This window comes from Salarias fasciatus, chromosome 22 (genome assembly GCF_902148845.1).
Source record: "Salarias fasciatus chromosome 22, fSalaFa1.1, whole genome shotgun sequence".
Lineage (NCBI taxonomy): Eukaryota > Metazoa > Chordata > Actinopteri > Blenniiformes > Blenniidae > Salarias > Salarias fasciatus.
Window position 1 is genome coordinate 11105337 of NC_043765.1, and position 16102 is coordinate 11121438.

At 47.7% G+C, this 16102-nt stretch overlaps 1 protein-coding gene across 2 annotated transcripts; it reads right to left on the minus strand.

Moving 5' to 3' along the window:
• Positions 1-5007: 5007 nt before the first annotated feature.
• Positions 5008-15351, minus strand: trak1b (trafficking protein, kinesin binding 1b). Of its 2 annotated transcripts, XM_030120966.1 has the most exons (18): positions 15172-15351; positions 14283-14477; positions 12050-12126; positions 11753-11869; positions 11567-11667; positions 11364-11469; positions 11205-11283; positions 11000-11130; positions 10825-10899; positions 10602-10739; positions 10439-10515; positions 9679-9921; positions 9326-9603; positions 7992-8110; positions 7467-7674; positions 7277-7382; positions 6426-6551; positions 5014-5731 (listed from the first exon to the last, which is right to left on the minus strand). In XM_030120966.1, exons 3-18 carry the CDS (start codon positions 12098-12100, stop codon positions 5137-5139), a joined length of 2550 nt encoding a protein of 849 aa, XP_029976826.1. In that variant the 5' UTR covers positions 12101-12126; positions 14283-14477; positions 15172-15351; the 3' UTR covers positions 5014-5136. The 2 variants fall into 2 exon arrangements, with proteins under 2 accessions (XP_029976824.1, XP_029976826.1); XM_030120964.1 differs by lacking the exons at positions 14283-14477; positions 15172-15351 and adding an exon at positions 12675-12930 and having other exon boundaries at positions 5008-5731.
• Positions 15352-16102: the final 751 nt, after the last annotated feature.

Consider the following 16102-nt stretch of genomic DNA (forward strand, 5'->3'; position numbering starts at 1 on the left):
CTCTTCCAGGAGGATCCCAAGGCATTCCCAGGCCAGCCGAGAGACATAGTCTCTTCAGCATGTTCTAGGTCTTCCCCGTGATCTCCTCCCAGTGGGACATGCCCGGAACACCTCCCTGGGGAGGCGTCCAGGAGGCATCCTAACCAGATGCCTGAGCCACCTCAGCTGGCTCCTCTCAGTGTGGAGGGACTGTGACTGAGCTCCCCACCCCATCTATAAGGGAGCGCCCAGCCGTCCTACGAGGGAAACTTATTTCAGCCGCATGTATCCTGGATCTTGTCCTTTTGGTCATCACTCAAAGCTCATGACCATAGGTGAGGGTGGGGACGTAGATTGACCGGTAAATTGAGAGCTTCGCCTTTCGGCTCAGCTCCTTCTTCACCATATTGGGCCAATGCAATGACCGCATCACTGCAGCTGCTTTACCGATTTGCCTGTGAATCTCACGCTCCATTCTTTCCCCACTCGTGAACAAGACTCCAAGATACTTAAACTCCTCCACTTGAGCCAGGGTCCCTCCACCAACCTGAAGAGGACAGACCACCTTCCTCCGGTCGAGGACCATGGCCTCGGATTTGGAGGTGCTGATCCTCATTCCTGTCGCTTCACACTCGGCTGCGAACCGCCCCAGTGCATGCTGCAGGTCCGGGTTCGATGACGCCAACAGGACAACATCATCTGCAAAAAGCAGAGATGAAATCCTGTCGTCCCCGAACCAGACCCCCTCTGGCCCCTGGCTGCACCTAGAAATTCTGTCTATAAAAATGACGAACAGAACCGGTGACAAAGGGCAGCCCTGCCGGAGTCCAACATGCAGCAGGAACAGGTCCGACTTACTGCCGGCAATGCGGACCAGACTCCTGCTTCGGTCATACAGAGAATGGACAGCCCTTAACATGGGGCCCCGGACTCCGTACTCACAAGGCACCCCTCACAAGACACCATGAGGGAGGCGGTCGAACGCCTTCTACAAGTCCACAAAACACAGGTGAACTGGTTGGGCAAACGCCCACAAGCCCTCGAGCACCCTATGGAGCTGGTCCAGTGTTCCACGACCAGGATGATAAACCACATTGTTCCTCCTGGATCCGAGATTCGACTATCGGTCAAATCCTCCTCTCCAGTACTGAGGCATGGACTTTCCCAGGGAGGCTGAGGAATGTGATCCCCCTATAGTTGGAGCACACCCGCTGGTCCCCCTTTTTAAACAGGTTGAACACCACCCCGGATTGCCAATCCAGAGGCACCGTCCCCGACCGCCACGCGATGTTGCAGAGACGTTTCAACCAAGACAGTCCCTGCACATCCAGAGACTTAAGGTACTCAGGGCGAATCTCGTCCACCCCCGGTGCCTTGCCACCGAGGAGCTTACCAACCACCTCGGTGACTTCAGCTTGGGTGATGGGTGGGTCTGCCTCTGAGACCTCGGCCTCTGCTTTCTCCACAGAAGACGTGGTGACGGGGTTGAGGAGGTATCGTGCCGAAAAGTGACTGCCTGCCGAAAATTGACTGCCCCCCCTGAAAACTCGCATCGACGTTTTTCTGTATTTCCCCACTGCTCGCATGCGCTGTGCGGATGTTTCATAAAGTATTCTTTATGAATATTTCTAAGAGTATCTTTTTACAAATTACACACAAACCATTATATCAACAGACATCCCTCAGTTACAGGGCGCAGTCACTTTTCGGCAGCTGCTTGCATAAAAGTGACTGCCCCCTGTAACTCAGCGATGTGAGGGGTGACACTGACCAAAATCACTGTACATGCAGAGTCTGATCTCCTCTGCTTTCAGTCCTGCAAATTCTGTGAATATCACCCTCGCCTCCCTTGAAGTGGTCAGTGTCACTCCTCACATCACTCCGCTGCTGAAAAGTGACTGCGCCCTGTAACTGAGGGATGTCTGTTGATATAATGGTTTGTGTGTAATTTGTAAAAAGATACTCTTAGAAATATTCATAAAGAATACTTTATGAAACATCCGCACAGCGCATGCGAGCAGTGGGGAAATACAGAAACACGTCGATGCGTGTTTTCAGGGGGGGGGCAGTCATTTTTCGGCAGGCAGTCACTTTTCGGCACGACAGAGGTCCTTGAAGTATTCCTTCCACCGTCCAACAATATCCCCAGTTGAGGTCAGCAGCTCCCTGCCTCCACTATAAACAGTGTTAGTGGAGACCTGCTTTCTCCTCCTGAGGCACCAGACGATTTGCCAGAATTTCTTCGAGGCCGACCGGTAGTCCTCCTCCATGGCCTCTCTGAACTCCTCCCAGACCCGAGTTTTTGCCTCCACAACCACTCGGGCTGCAGTTCGCTTGGCCTGCCAGTACCTTTTAGCTGAATCAGGAGTCCCACGATCCAGCAAGACTTTGTTAGGACTCCTTCTTCAGCTTGACGGCAGCCCTTACTTCCGGTGTCCACCACCGGGTTCGGGGGTCGGGGGCCGCCATGACAGGCACCAGAGACCTTGCAACCACAGCTCCACTTTCTTTCTTCCACCTTCTTTATGGAAGTAATTCAAGATATTTGGGAAACTCCATAAGTTGTAAGTTTTAGTATAGGATTCGCTGTTGCAGTGCAGTGAGAGAGGGATGAGAAACTTTGATCATTTTTAGGTGATATGTGATCAATACCCATTGGAACAAAAGCCCTAGTATCTTAGCATGCTAGCTACATTGTTTTCAGCATTTCTGCCATTTCCATGCATCACATTGAAAATGTCGCCGTGTAGACACAAAACTTTTATGAAAGGAAAATTCTGAAATTATTTTTCCACTTTCACTCACAGGTCAATGTCTTGCAATGAGACTGAAGGACACATTCTTATTTTAGTGTAGTGATGTGTGATTGCAACTATTCCTAAATCCAGCTAAACTTGAGAATGAAGTTGAACAAACGTAAGAAAAAGTTGTGATATTTATTGTCACATTGATTGCAAAGGAAGTCTAGACCACTTTTAGTCAAGAAAATAATTGAAAGACTGAGTGTGGTTTTTCTTCTTCACTGTACCAACTTTAGACTACAGCGAGGAGAAAGATGCTTGCATACATATCAACATGATGTATTTAATAGCATGCAGATTACAGTCAGCTAAGACATAAATTATTATCAAGAAAATTGTTCTTGCAAGTAAAACCAGCAAAGGAAGAACATTCGTTACAAATTTGTGTGGGAGTTTTCTTAAAAGAAGAAACTGCAGATATTTTCCAGCTTTGTTTTCTTCCTCGTGGTTTTATTTTTGAACAAAATGTCTTGAGTTATGAAAATAATGCAAGATGTTAAAGTGCAATAATGTAACCTGAAAGCGCCAATATATAAAGATGACTTTATGAAGAGTGAAAGATTTATAGATGAAGTCCGTGGCAGCCTTGGTAGTGATTCAAACTTCCTTTCTATAATTCATTCCTTCAACAAAGACAGAGAATAGTTACCTCTGGGTATAGGTTAGATAAAAAGCACACAAAGAAAGAAGGTGGGCTGCAGGGCCCGACTGAGTTCAAAAAAGAGGAAACGACACGATCCTAATACCTGAAGGAAGGTTTCCTGTGGAGCAGTGTGTGTGTGTGTGTGTGTGTGTGTGTGTGTGTGTGTGTGTGTGTGTGTGTGTGTGTGTGTGTGTGCTAGGACAAATACGATTATCAAAATGTTACCAAATATCAACGTGAAAGACGTCAGCAGCCTTTGAAACGGCTTCATTCCTCCTAATTACCCTCCCTGCCTGACAGAGTGGCATTCTTGGGGTTATTGCTCACCTCTCCTCCAGCCCTGCGGCCCGCGGAGGTTTATTAAACATCCCTGACAGCACAGAAAGAGCAGCAGATACAGATGGTGAATGGGTAAACACACACAATGTGCTTCACAATCCTCCCTGTGTGTTGAGTTATTTGTGAGCACCATCTGCTGGAGGAGGGTCAATAATAATTTAATGTCTGGGGCTCTTTTTTTTTTCATCATGATCACCACAAAACAGTCTTAAATGAGTCATGCAGAGGAAAGAAGACATCCTGGAAATGATGCGATTGAGTTGTTTGATGACTTTTTATTTGGAAAAAAGAAAAACCCTGATTACATGCTCACCCAGCACACAGTGATTCACAGAACAGCTCTCATGTGGCAATGTACAGTACAGTATGTACAGTGTGTGACATGATAAAAATAGCTTATATTCATGGCAGGGTCTTCAAACTGAACGACACGAGGAAAATACAGTTTCCGTGAGCTGCTTCACACCTGCGTGAAGAACACAAAACCTTTGAGGCTGAGGCACTGACCTGCTTCATTTCTCTGACAGATCCTGGGTGAAAAGCATCAGTCAGACCCTTCGTGCAGAGCTGGAGGAGCACCAGCAGCTCCTCCCTGCAGCCAGGCTGCAAAGTAAAGTCTCTTTAACACTGATGTGAAAGTTATTCAACAATTTGTTGAACACGACTTTGCACTGGGTCACTTCCAGAGGGATGAGGGTGAGGATAGAAAAAAAAAAAAACAAAACCTAAAAAAGTCAGTAATATTGAGGAAGAGAAGCATGTTTTAGTGCTACAAGCGACTGCAAATAGCCGTGTGTGTGTGTGTGTGTGTACATGTCAGAAAAAGGCAAGTGTGGGAGTACTACATCTAGCCAGCAGAATCAGTCTCCAAAGCAGAGATCTGAGATCTCGTTTTTATAATTATATGTAAAACTCGATTACATAAACACACTTTGTGTGACCACATTTCTTTTCTTTTCTTTTTTAAACCTGTATATTTATTGCCAAAAAACTGTTTAGTATAGAAGCTTTCAAACAATTTGGAGCTCAATGCTAATGGACAATTAATTTAAGATAAGACTGATCAGGCAACACTTTAGAGAGGGGATAAATGGGCGTCGTCTGCAGCCAGTTTTCAGGACTTTTCATTAAAACACATTTACATAGAGATACTTCAAAATCTGGGCATCTAAAACCAGGATTCCAATCGAGGTATGCTACTTTTTGGGTGAGTTAACTCCATGATTGTTAAAGCGTGAGTCTCCATGTCAGCTCTCAGAGTCGAGGCGTGTTAAACCGTTCAGAGCTGCTGTCTCGTTGGGGCTCCTGGCGGCTGCTCAGCAGCCAGTCGACCAGTCGACCCCCTCTGTCCCCCTTCCCTGGCATTAGTCCAGATTAATCCTGGGGCCCTGGGGCCTTCATGGCCATGCTGGCTCCCACCATGGCCGGGTAACTCCGGTTCCTCCTCATCCCGTCAGGACCGAAAGGGGAGCCGGATCTGCGCAGGCCCCCCAGGGGCCCCAGCATCGGCCCTGGACTCACCGCCCGGCCGCCCGGGGCCCCGCCCACCCCGAGCCGCTTCACCTTGTCCAGCAGGTTGAGGTTGTGGACAGTGACGCTCACGTCCGTTTGGCTCTCGCAGTCCTTCCCCCTCTGCCGGCCCCTGATGCCCCCCGTCACCTCCTTCAGGATGGACCGGGCCGGTTTGGAGGCCAGGAAGTTGTCGTACGAGGGGCTCTTGAAGTCGAAACCTGCAGAGGTCGCAACTGAGGACGCCCCCGGTCTGGTGGGGGAGTTCGGAGGGGTGGAAGGCCGCAGCGGGTCGGGCTGGGGGGCGCGGTTGGGGGCTATGGAGGTGCTGAACAGGACTCCGCCGCTGCCCGGGCCGTGCTCCAGACCCTGGCTCTGGTGGTACATGGCTGCAGAGATCCCTCGCTCCTGCAGGAGGCGCACCAACCCCAGGGAGGTGCTGGTGGTGCGAGTCGCATCTCTGCACAGAGGCACCAAGGAAATCAAAGTGGAAAATTAAACAATAATAGGTATGATAATATATTATTAACGTTTCTAATAGCGTGTGCATATGCATTCACTAATAAAGAGTGATAATCAAGCATTCATTTATAAAATGATTCAGAGATATATTTATGTATTTTCATTCTTTAGAGCTCAGCAGTTTGCAACAAGAAGGACCAAAAGAGATATTTTTGTGACTTTATACAAAATCAAATTCAAGTACAGCTACAAAACACATTTAATGTAATGAAGTTTCAGTTACAGGGCTGTAAATATTACATTTTTAGATGTTTTTGTACCTTATTTCAGCAGGTTCATCTTTTTTTACAGAAGTTTGGCGATTTAGCTCTTTGTTTTTTTCATTTTCAAGTCATTTTCAAGGTTATTTCTTTAGCATTATATTTCCCATTTCTTGTAGGTTTAATTATTTTTTCTAGTTTAGTTTTTGTGTCTGGTTTTAAAGTCCTTTTTAGAATGACTCTGGTGTGGAATTAAAAAAAACAGTAAGATGAAATGTTTATGTTTCTGTAATTTACTAAAAGCTTCGGGAGGCCAGAGGTGATCATCGATCACGAGTCCACAAACTCTCTCTCGGTGACTCAACCTGCCAGAAGCTTTTGGCTGCCACCAGTGGAGGGTGTGAGTGTGTGTGAGTGTGTGTGGCGCCCTGCCTGAGGTTGGTTGAGGACTCAGAGGGTCTCAGGCTGAGTCTCCGCGGCGTGCAGGGAGTCACGGCGGGCGTTCCCAGCAGCGTGCTGGTCATCACACAGGAGGACGACGAAGGGACTGGGTTCAGACTGCGACACGAAGAGACAGAAAATAACATTGCGAAGGAGGCACTGCCCTCTTAAACTGCTCTTTTCATGATGTCTCTTCAAACCGCTTTCACCGTAAGCACGATAGTGCATGAATTATTTAGCACCTTCCCACCGTCTCGCAGACAAGTCACTAAACGCCGTTGCCTGGACACGATCTCGTCTCAATCTGTCCAGAGAGATTTGCTCTGATTGCACACTCTTCACTTCAACAAGTGAAATAAAATCACACTAAGATGCATTTTTGTTTATCTCATAACATAAAGTGCTTTTACAAATTAGACAAAGCTATAAAATAAACACATTAGAGAGAAAAACAAATGTAGACTCTTCACAGTTGTTACAGAAAGCCTCTTTTGGTATTGTCTTACAGAAAGTAAGTCTGATTTTACTGGAAAAACCTCAGTTTGCAATGCTTGAGAAAGAATCATGGAGGATGAAACTGATGAGATGTTAACAGAAAGTTGAGAACCATCATGCAATCTGAATTTCACAGTGAATTCAAATCTATTAAACGTTGGTGTCTGATTGTCTTCAGCCAAGAAAACAAAGTAATAACTTGTAAGAATCAATAAAATATTGTATTCTCTCCCACAGAGTCTTCAGGTATTTTTTATGTTACCAATCTACTCTAGTTGATTTTTTTTCAAATATCTGGACTTTACCAATATATAACACATATTATTGATGTGTTATTAGACAGTTACCTCGGCGTGACCCGCGTCTGCTCATCTGTGGGGTGCAGGATCCGACAGGTGGTGAAGGTGTAGGTGGAGCTGGTGTGAGCCATGCATTTCCCCGGGTAGTAGGCCGCTGGAACGGAAAACAGCAACGCATCAAAATAACCACGGAACTGAATCTTCCTCCCATTGAAGGAAAAGTGACCTGCGTCCTCACCCAACGCGTCGGTGTTGCTCAGGTGCGGAGAGGGGGATGGCGAGGCCGGAGAGGGCGGGGCGAGGCTGGTGGGAGGCTGCCCCAGGGCGGCGTCCCCGGTGCCGGAGGTGGAGGGCACGGCCGGAGTGGTGGAGGCCGAGGAGGTGGGGAGGTTCTGGAAATACTGCTCTCCTGGTTCATCCTCCTCGAAACCGCCCCAAGGGTAGACCTGCAAGGAGAGAAGAGTCCCCCCATCACCAAGAACTATTCGGCTCCAAATTACAATCCGCTCCGAGTGAAGCGGATCCACTCTGTCGTTTACATGACACATTTTACAATCCGCTCCACGCACAATCCGCTTATACGTGGTCCATGTAAACGTGCCTATTGTGATCCATAACGATGCTCCTGAAACATCATTAATTCAATATCAAATAGATGTTAATTCTATTTAACTAATTTATCCTTATTTAACTGATCAGTTCGAATGAATAAAAGTTGATCAGCCAAATAGATCCATTGACAGTGAGGTGTGTGAGCACAGACCTGCTCCAGCTCCAGCTCCAGCGGCCGGTAGCCTTTGGGTACGACTCCAGGCCGGGCGTCCAGGATCACACCGAGGTGGGGCTGAGCTAACTGCTGCCAGTGGTGCAGGGTGGCAGAGCCTGGTGACGAGAGCCCATTAGAACTGCAGAACACTCCACAACACCTTCAGCGTTTTTAACCTTACTCCATCCTATTCTGCACGTACCCCACATTTAACACAAAGCAACTAACAGTTGAGCGACTGATTTATCTTTAACACCTTTGCTATACAATTTCTAATAGTCAGTTAACCTATTTGTGAAATGGGACAGGACAATGATGACAGAATATGCCACAAATAGAGAAGATGACAAAAAAAGACACTGAAAAAGGATGGAGCACAGATGGTTGATAGGTGGAATGAGAAATGTTTTATTATAGCCAGGTGCTTTAATGACAGGTGGATAAAATAATACAGCATGAAATGACAGAGTGAAATATGAAAAAATTGAAAACCAGTAAAAAATAAAGCAAACTGAAAAAGTTGGACATAAATAGAAACAAAGACAGAAGAAAAAATAAACATACAGAGCATAAAAAGAACCAGATAAAAACAACATACAGGAACATGGAACACAGAGCCAAATATGTAAAAATTAAATATATTTATATTTATCATAAAACAACTGAAATATTGTGTCTTTTTATTGTATTTTAGTTTGTTTTCTCTTTTTATATTTATAGAAGTCATTCAAATCAAAGATTATCTAATTTTTTTAAATGGAGGAATTAATTTTTAGCAATAACTTTATGTCACAAGTGTTTAAACTACTAAATGTTCATAACTTTTTCATGATATTCCTCAGTCTGTTTGTCTTTAAGGTTCATGACCAGCAGAGGGCAGCAGAGGCTGAAACAGCTTCACACAGGAGGCGACGAGCTGAAACTGACTCTGAACTTCCGCCCGGCCTACAGCCAGCCCCGCGGCTGAGTGTCTTTGTAATAACTGTGAGTGGAAGCGAAGCTGCCCGACTTGTGGCGATGCATCAGAGACCAGAAGGAGTTGAAGAGCATCAGCGACAGAGGCCTCTCCTTCCTCTCCCTCACACTCCTGGTCTTCCTGCTCTGGCCTCGGTGCCTGGCCCACCTCCTCCCCCGCTCCCTCTCTATCCCGGCTCCTGTTTTCTTCACCCACCCCCAGCACCTGTCCCTCTCTCCCTCCAGCTCGCCGCCCTGACGCCTCTTTTCCCCCTCGCCATCCCCTCCACTCTTCTTGCTTCCTCTCTTGCTCCCTCCGTGACGGCGGTCGCCCTCCCGGCTCCCCTCTCCGGCCTTGCGCTCGCCCTCTCCCTCACCTTCCAGCGGTTTGACGATCTGAAGCTTGTCGGGGAGGTAGGGCCCCCGCGAGGCCCACAGGTGGAGGTTCCCCAGCGACATGATGCTCTCGGACGGGGTCAGCAGACTCTCCTGGGCGTCCGGAAGCCCGCCGTGTCCTCCTCCTCCCCTCCTCCGCTCTCTCTCCTCCTCGAAGAAGCGTCTTTCGCTCAGGTTGTTCTGCCGGCGCAGGGAGAGGCGGCGCAGGGCGAGCCGCAGGTCCTCCGCCCCGCTCAGCTTCTTCTCCCGGCCCTCCACGCTGCCGACGGACAGACTCCACGCATCAAACACAGCCAAGCTACGACATTTTGAATATCAGCCCGTCCCTCCTCACCTGTCCCGGTTCGACGCCGTCTCCATCAGGATGCTTTGGGCCCGGTTGTCGAGGGCGACGCTGTCCCCGGCGAAGTCTCCCCCGTAGACGCTGGAGTGGGGCGTGGAGAGGCCGCTGGACTGGGGCGAGGTGCGGGGGGACTGGTTGGAGCCCGGGATGTTGGCGCTGGTCGGAGTCAGGGAGCGCTGCCGGACCGTCTGGTTCACGTTCTTCACCGTCTCGAACACTCGCTTCCTGTGGCTCCTGAAACCGCCAACGAGGAACTTGAGTTTGTCAATACTCTCCCCAAACACACAGGAAGTCCAACGAACGGTTTTGACCTTGGGAGGAAACTGGAGTACCCAGAGATCACTGATATGGTGGAAAACATGCAAACTCCACACAGAAACCTCCTAGAAGTAGTGGATTTTTAAAAAATGACCTACATACACATAACCTACCCCTAATTGTAATTCGTCTCTTATTTAGGGCAGGTTAAGAGCGTGCCTGTGTTGCCGTGACACATTAGCAGAGCCGTGAGCTGAGTGGGTCAGTCTGATGTCAGATTCACTCAATAAGTTCAGCTGAAGTTACATCAATTAGTTGGAAGGTAGCTCAGATTATTTTGGCGTGTTTGAGCCGATCAATCATTTTCAGAGTGCAGTGTTTTCGACTGCATGCCCTACATGGACTTTAAAGGCGTCTCTCGCCACAATGAATTCTGAAAACTTTTGCATGCCGAATCAGAACACACTCCTTCTGGAGCTGAAACTCTGCTTACTTCTGCTCTTCACACTCGGGGTCATCCAGACTCAGCTCCTTCCTCATGGTTCCCTCGATCTCAGCTGCCAAAGAGTCCTAAAACACACACAAAAAACTCTTTCAGTGAAGAAATGCAGTACATACACACCCACACGCACAGACACACACACACACTCCCTCACCATCGGGTACAGCCCCAGCGGGTGGTAGCGCCGAGGCGTCCCTGCAGGGTAGTTTCTGTTCCTCAGGTTCTTCAGCTCCTCCTGAGCCTCGTGCAGCATCTCGATGCACTCCGAGTACTTCTCCTCCAGCTCCTGAAGCTGTCGCGTCACAGACGTTACCATTAAATTTCATCAGCAGCCTAAAAACGCAGCATTTTTCCCGCCTGCCGGTGTGAGAAGTTACCTCCGCCGTCAGCTGCCTCTGGGCGTATTTAGCTGCCAGCAGGTGCTGAGAGAGCTCCTCATTCTCAACTGCAAACTACACACACAGTTTTGATTCAGCAACCTGACTCGTTAGCAACCGACTAAACTCGTAACACCTCATGCTGGAGTGTGTGTGGATGCGCTGAGACACTCACAGACTTTGCTTTCTTTTGCAGATCGACGATCTGAGAGAGCAGGTGTGTGATCTCCTCTTGCTGTCGGGAGGCATCTTCAGTCTTACGGGCCAGTTCCTCGGCGATGGCAGAGATCTGGAGGCTGGACAACCCTGGAAGAGGAGGGGAAGTGAGACGGAGCAAGACGAAGGGGATTTCATTCAGAGGGTGATGGAGCCAAACTCACTGAGTTCTTTCACGCAGTCGTTCACCAGCTGCTGCTCCTTCTCTTCATAGGTTTCAGTCTCTGACTTCAGATGGTTTGCCTGCATGCAGACAGCTTTGATTAACTGAAGTATTAATCTGATTTAGAGCTCTCCGCTTCACACGAGCGCATTCCGGTTACCTCCGAGCGGAGCGACAGGTTCTCCTCCTCCAGCTCTTTGAGTTTCCTCTGAAGTGTGTCGCTCACAAAACCTCCTGCCGCTGCTTCCACTTTACTCTTCTTCCCCCTTTGAATCAAAAACACGTACATTATCTATGTATATGTGATGAATATTTTGCTGTATTCATAAACTTCAAGGGTGAGTGAGGAGAAAGGAAGCTGACGTTGGGGAGCTGCCGGACTCGTCCTCGCTCTCCTCGGCCGCATTGGTGTAAAACTGCAGCAGTTCATCCTTCAGATTCAGCTCATGGTGCAGCTGAGCCACCTGCAAGGACAAAGATAATGTACATTTAACTTATAATTATTACACTCCTTTTCCAATACTCAGTTCAGTGTGTGTGGGTGCAAACCTCTTCTGTGATTTGGACAACTTGTTCCTCCAAATAATCATTCTGCTCAGTCAGAGTTCGGTTCTTCTTGAGGAGTGATTGGCCGATCTTTGCAGCAAGCTCCAGGTCTCTCTCTTTCTGTTATTTGGAGTGGAAAGAACAGAAGGATAAAAACGAGTGGAGTAGATTAGAGTACAGTAGAAAATATCAGTGTAGGGAATAGTAGATCACGGTAGGGATGAGTACAGAAGAGGAGAGTAGAGCACATCAGTACTCCCTGTATTCCCCGATAGAAGAGACGAAATGAGACGATCTCACCTCTTCCAGCAGACGTGTGACGGCGTCAATGTCGCTGTAGGTCTTCGTCATCTGGCCCACTCGGTCTGCACATAGCACTGAGGGAAGACGGAGCACAGCCAAGACTCAGACGGAGAGAAAAACCTGCAGGTTTCACATAATCACTCCTGGTATAAAGGGACACTCAGCCACGTGAGGAGGAGGAGGAGGAGGCGGAGGTCGGGTCAGGTTTGGGAACCGACACGTCCGTCACCACTGAAATGACGCCAGCGTGTGAAAGAGGAGGGAATAGCTGTTTTCCATGGCGCACAGCGGTCTGCTCCGCTGCCCCGGGGATGACAGCGTTCATCGACCACAAAGCTCTAATCAATAACATGTTGCACAAAGTTATTGGATGCATTATGGTAAGCCTCTGTAATCCTCTTAGTACTGTAACCAGAACATATTAAATTGAATAAACACAATTGGTATGTGCTGGTTGGGGTTTGTCCGAGAACAAACTAGGATCTGCTCTGCATCTGTCAGCAAACATGAGGAAGACAAAGTAAAAAACAAGATCTCATGTTCAACCATCACCACATAACAGGATTATAATGATGCAGAGCCAGAAATATTGAAACTACAACTTAAAATCCTTCTATGTTACATTTCTTTCCTTCCTTACAGAACCAGCAGTCCGGCTCACTCTCACCCCTCGTCCTGCTCCTGCCGTTCACGTCCTCCTGGGCCTTCATGGTGATCGACAAGCACAGACGGCCGCCGGTCCAAATCCTGATTCATGCAGCTCCAGTCTCTCTCTGGCTCGCTCGGCTCGGCTCACAGCCTCATTTACCCTCCGCCCACGAGGACACCCCCGGCGAGCGAGCGACAGCGAGGGAGGAGGAGGGATTATTAGAGCCTGGACCGGTTTTAAAAACAGCTGCCGAGGCGACACGGGAGCGGACGGCGCGCTGCAGCGGCACCGAGGCCGAAAACATGGAGCCGGTCGTCAAAAGGTGAGCAAAACTCTCCCACATCTCTCACCTGTTTCCCCTTCCTGACCTCACATCCTCCCTCTCTCTCCTCCACTCTACACAGCCAGATCTGCTGTTGCTATAGCAACACCCATCCACAAACAAACTGGGAACCAATTATAAACCTTCCTCCTGACTCTGAGCCGCAGCGTCCTCAATTTACCTGGAGCCCTGACGATTTAAACTTGAATTTTGTACAACAAAAATAATACAATCATAACAAAGTGCTTAAAGAATTAAACCAGCAGTTTATTAACATATACGTAAATGGCAAATCCAACCAACTAAAGGATTAATCCAGCTATGAATTCATCCCAATTTGTTCAAAATATACATTAAATTTAGAGATCTCGTGCTTGTTTTTGGACTGTGGGCTGAATGTCGACATCATGATGCAATAAACTGTCAATTTAAATTGAAACAAAAAATGTTAATTCACGGGTAAGTGAAGGATGAAGGCTTCAAATTAGGGGGTGTCAAACATGAGGTTTGCTGGCCAAAACTGGACTGTAAGCGGTTCCAACCTGGCCCGCAAACCACCAAAGAAATTGTAAAAAACTGGAAAGAAAGCATTGAATTCTTCTTAAGAGCAGCAGACACAACTCTGACACCCAAGCTGAGATATAAGTAATGCTGCTATGAAAGATCGCTGTTGCTTCCAAACCAGCAGTAGCCTCAGAGTTATGATGACAGGGTGAGTTTTTGTGAAATAGGCTTCAAAATGCAAAACCAATAGATAATTTTTGGACATTTCACTGTTTTGCATCATCAAAATTGCCTTTATTTGAAGTTTACAGTAAATTTAGGAAAATATAGATTTTTCCAAGACGAGTACTCTCCACCACAACAGAGAAAAACTTCAGAGAGTAAATTTAAATGTTATTTTGGTGCTATTTTACCAGTTCAGAACACTCTAGATGAAACTGGGCTGTATATGGCCCCTGAATGCAACACCTCTGGTTTAAACAGTGTGAAGTCAAGGCAATCAGTAGCTTGAGCATCAGCACCACCCTGTGGACAGAAGCTGTAATTTCACACGTGGGAAAACTCGATCAACACAGCAGCTGTCTTGATAAAAAAATCTGATGCTATAAATGGTGATGATGTTTCTTTAATCAATATCATCAAAGCATTCAAAATTCAGTTTACGTTGTGAAATTATCGTCTCTCACTTCTAGCTTTTCCTGACAAAATGTCATGAATTTGAAACAAGATGAAGGGAGCTTCTCCTCCAGACTCACAGAAGTACTTGAGGGTCTCTTCGATCTGCTCGGTGGTCAGGTCGAGCCTGGCCTCCGGGGCCACCAGCGGGGTGTGGAGCCAGTCATCGTGGTCGTAGCCGTAGACGGTGTCGGCCCGCAGCCGGTACACCGGCAGCTGCTCCTCCAGGAGGCTGATGATCTCGAACTCTGGCAGGTCGGTGCTGTTGCACACATCTGGACATCAGAGAGGAGGCGTTCACAGTCTGGACCTCAGCTCAGTGCAGGAAAACCTCCTCATGAACACCGATCACACATTTAAAGTATATTCTCATGCAGAGTTCTTTTAATCTTATGAGGACAATCAAACAACCAGCCCATGTACAGTATGAGAAACCCCTTTTTTCCTAATGAAATGTTTTGCAAAGTGCAGAACTAACCAAATCGACATATTTACCAACCCAAACAATCAAAGTGTGATCAAATTTTCACTGCAGTTCTTAATAAAGCTTCGCAGTCCTTTTGATTCATATTTAATACACTACGTAACACAAGTGTACTTCAAGTAATGTGTTATTAACTCAAAAGGGATCATTTTACAACTTTTATTACCTTAAAATGCTTAGTCTTAAAGAAACAGAGCTATGCAACATATACGTTTATTTTCCCAATAAAGAGTTAATAAATGCACATCAAATGATTCATTGCTGATCATTAATTGTGAGATCTGGGCCACCTGAATATAAAACGACAGCATTTGGTCGGTTGTGTCTTTCAAACAGGAGCTTCTTCAGTTCAGTGTGAAAACTCAGCAGCTATTTTGGGATATTTTGAAGTTTTCAGCTCAACTGAAGATTCAGTCTTTTTCTGCTGTGATGAAAGTCGACTGAGGTTTGGTTTGAAGCCTTCTGACACAAACACTCGTAAACACCTGTGATGGTTTCGGCGTCCCTGCAGTCGGGCGGCGCCGGGTCGGGGTCGGGCTGGCCGGGCTCGCCCTCGCTCACATACTGCTCCTCGGGGGCGAGCCGCTGCTGGTCGGGGTCCGGGTCCGGGTCCGGATCCAGGTCTGGGGCGGGGGTTAGGGAGGGGGCCGGGGAGGCCAGCTTGGCTCACCTCTCACTGGAGGAGAGAGACGGGGGCCATGGGCCGACGGAGCTGGAGCTCCACTTCGGGCGAAGATCCCTGAAGAGGAGAAGAAGGCAGGGAGAAGGAGAGAACTTCTGTATCCCCACGTCCAGAATAACAAACATGACTCTCGGTTTCCCTACAGAGTCTTTAAATTCAAGTGCTGCTGCTGCTGACGCTGCAGAGCGCTGCCGGCCAGCAAGCTGCATAAATCCCTCTGCAGACAGCACTTCTCATCCCACTCCGACTGAACGCGAAGGCAGATGCTGGTTAAAAGCAACTCTTGATGGTAATATTACACAGCGTGAGTGTTCCGCCTAATTGATCCAAGGATGGGAAATTACAAAGACCAACCTTTTAACCACTAAACATAACTCATAAGAGAAGGAGGTCTTCTTCATGTTCAGACAGAAAGTTTTAATCTGTGTTTGGAGTAAATGCATGAGCACAGCAGGAGGCAGTCAGTGGAAACACGCCACAGATTGAGATCATGTCAACATACAGTGGGTAGAGAGAAACGAGCGCTGTCCTGTCAGTGTACCGGCACTGCAACCTTGGGATGCCTTTGATACTGCAGCAGTTCTACGCTGATCTCTCCCCTGGACCGGCGATTAGAGGAAAACGTGGCCCGTAAAACCTTTTTCTCAGAGGATCTCCAGAATGATGTAATCTGTGGGCTAATTTCACACTAAAACTGCCGCCAATCAGGTTTGGGATTAAACACGGGGCCCCCG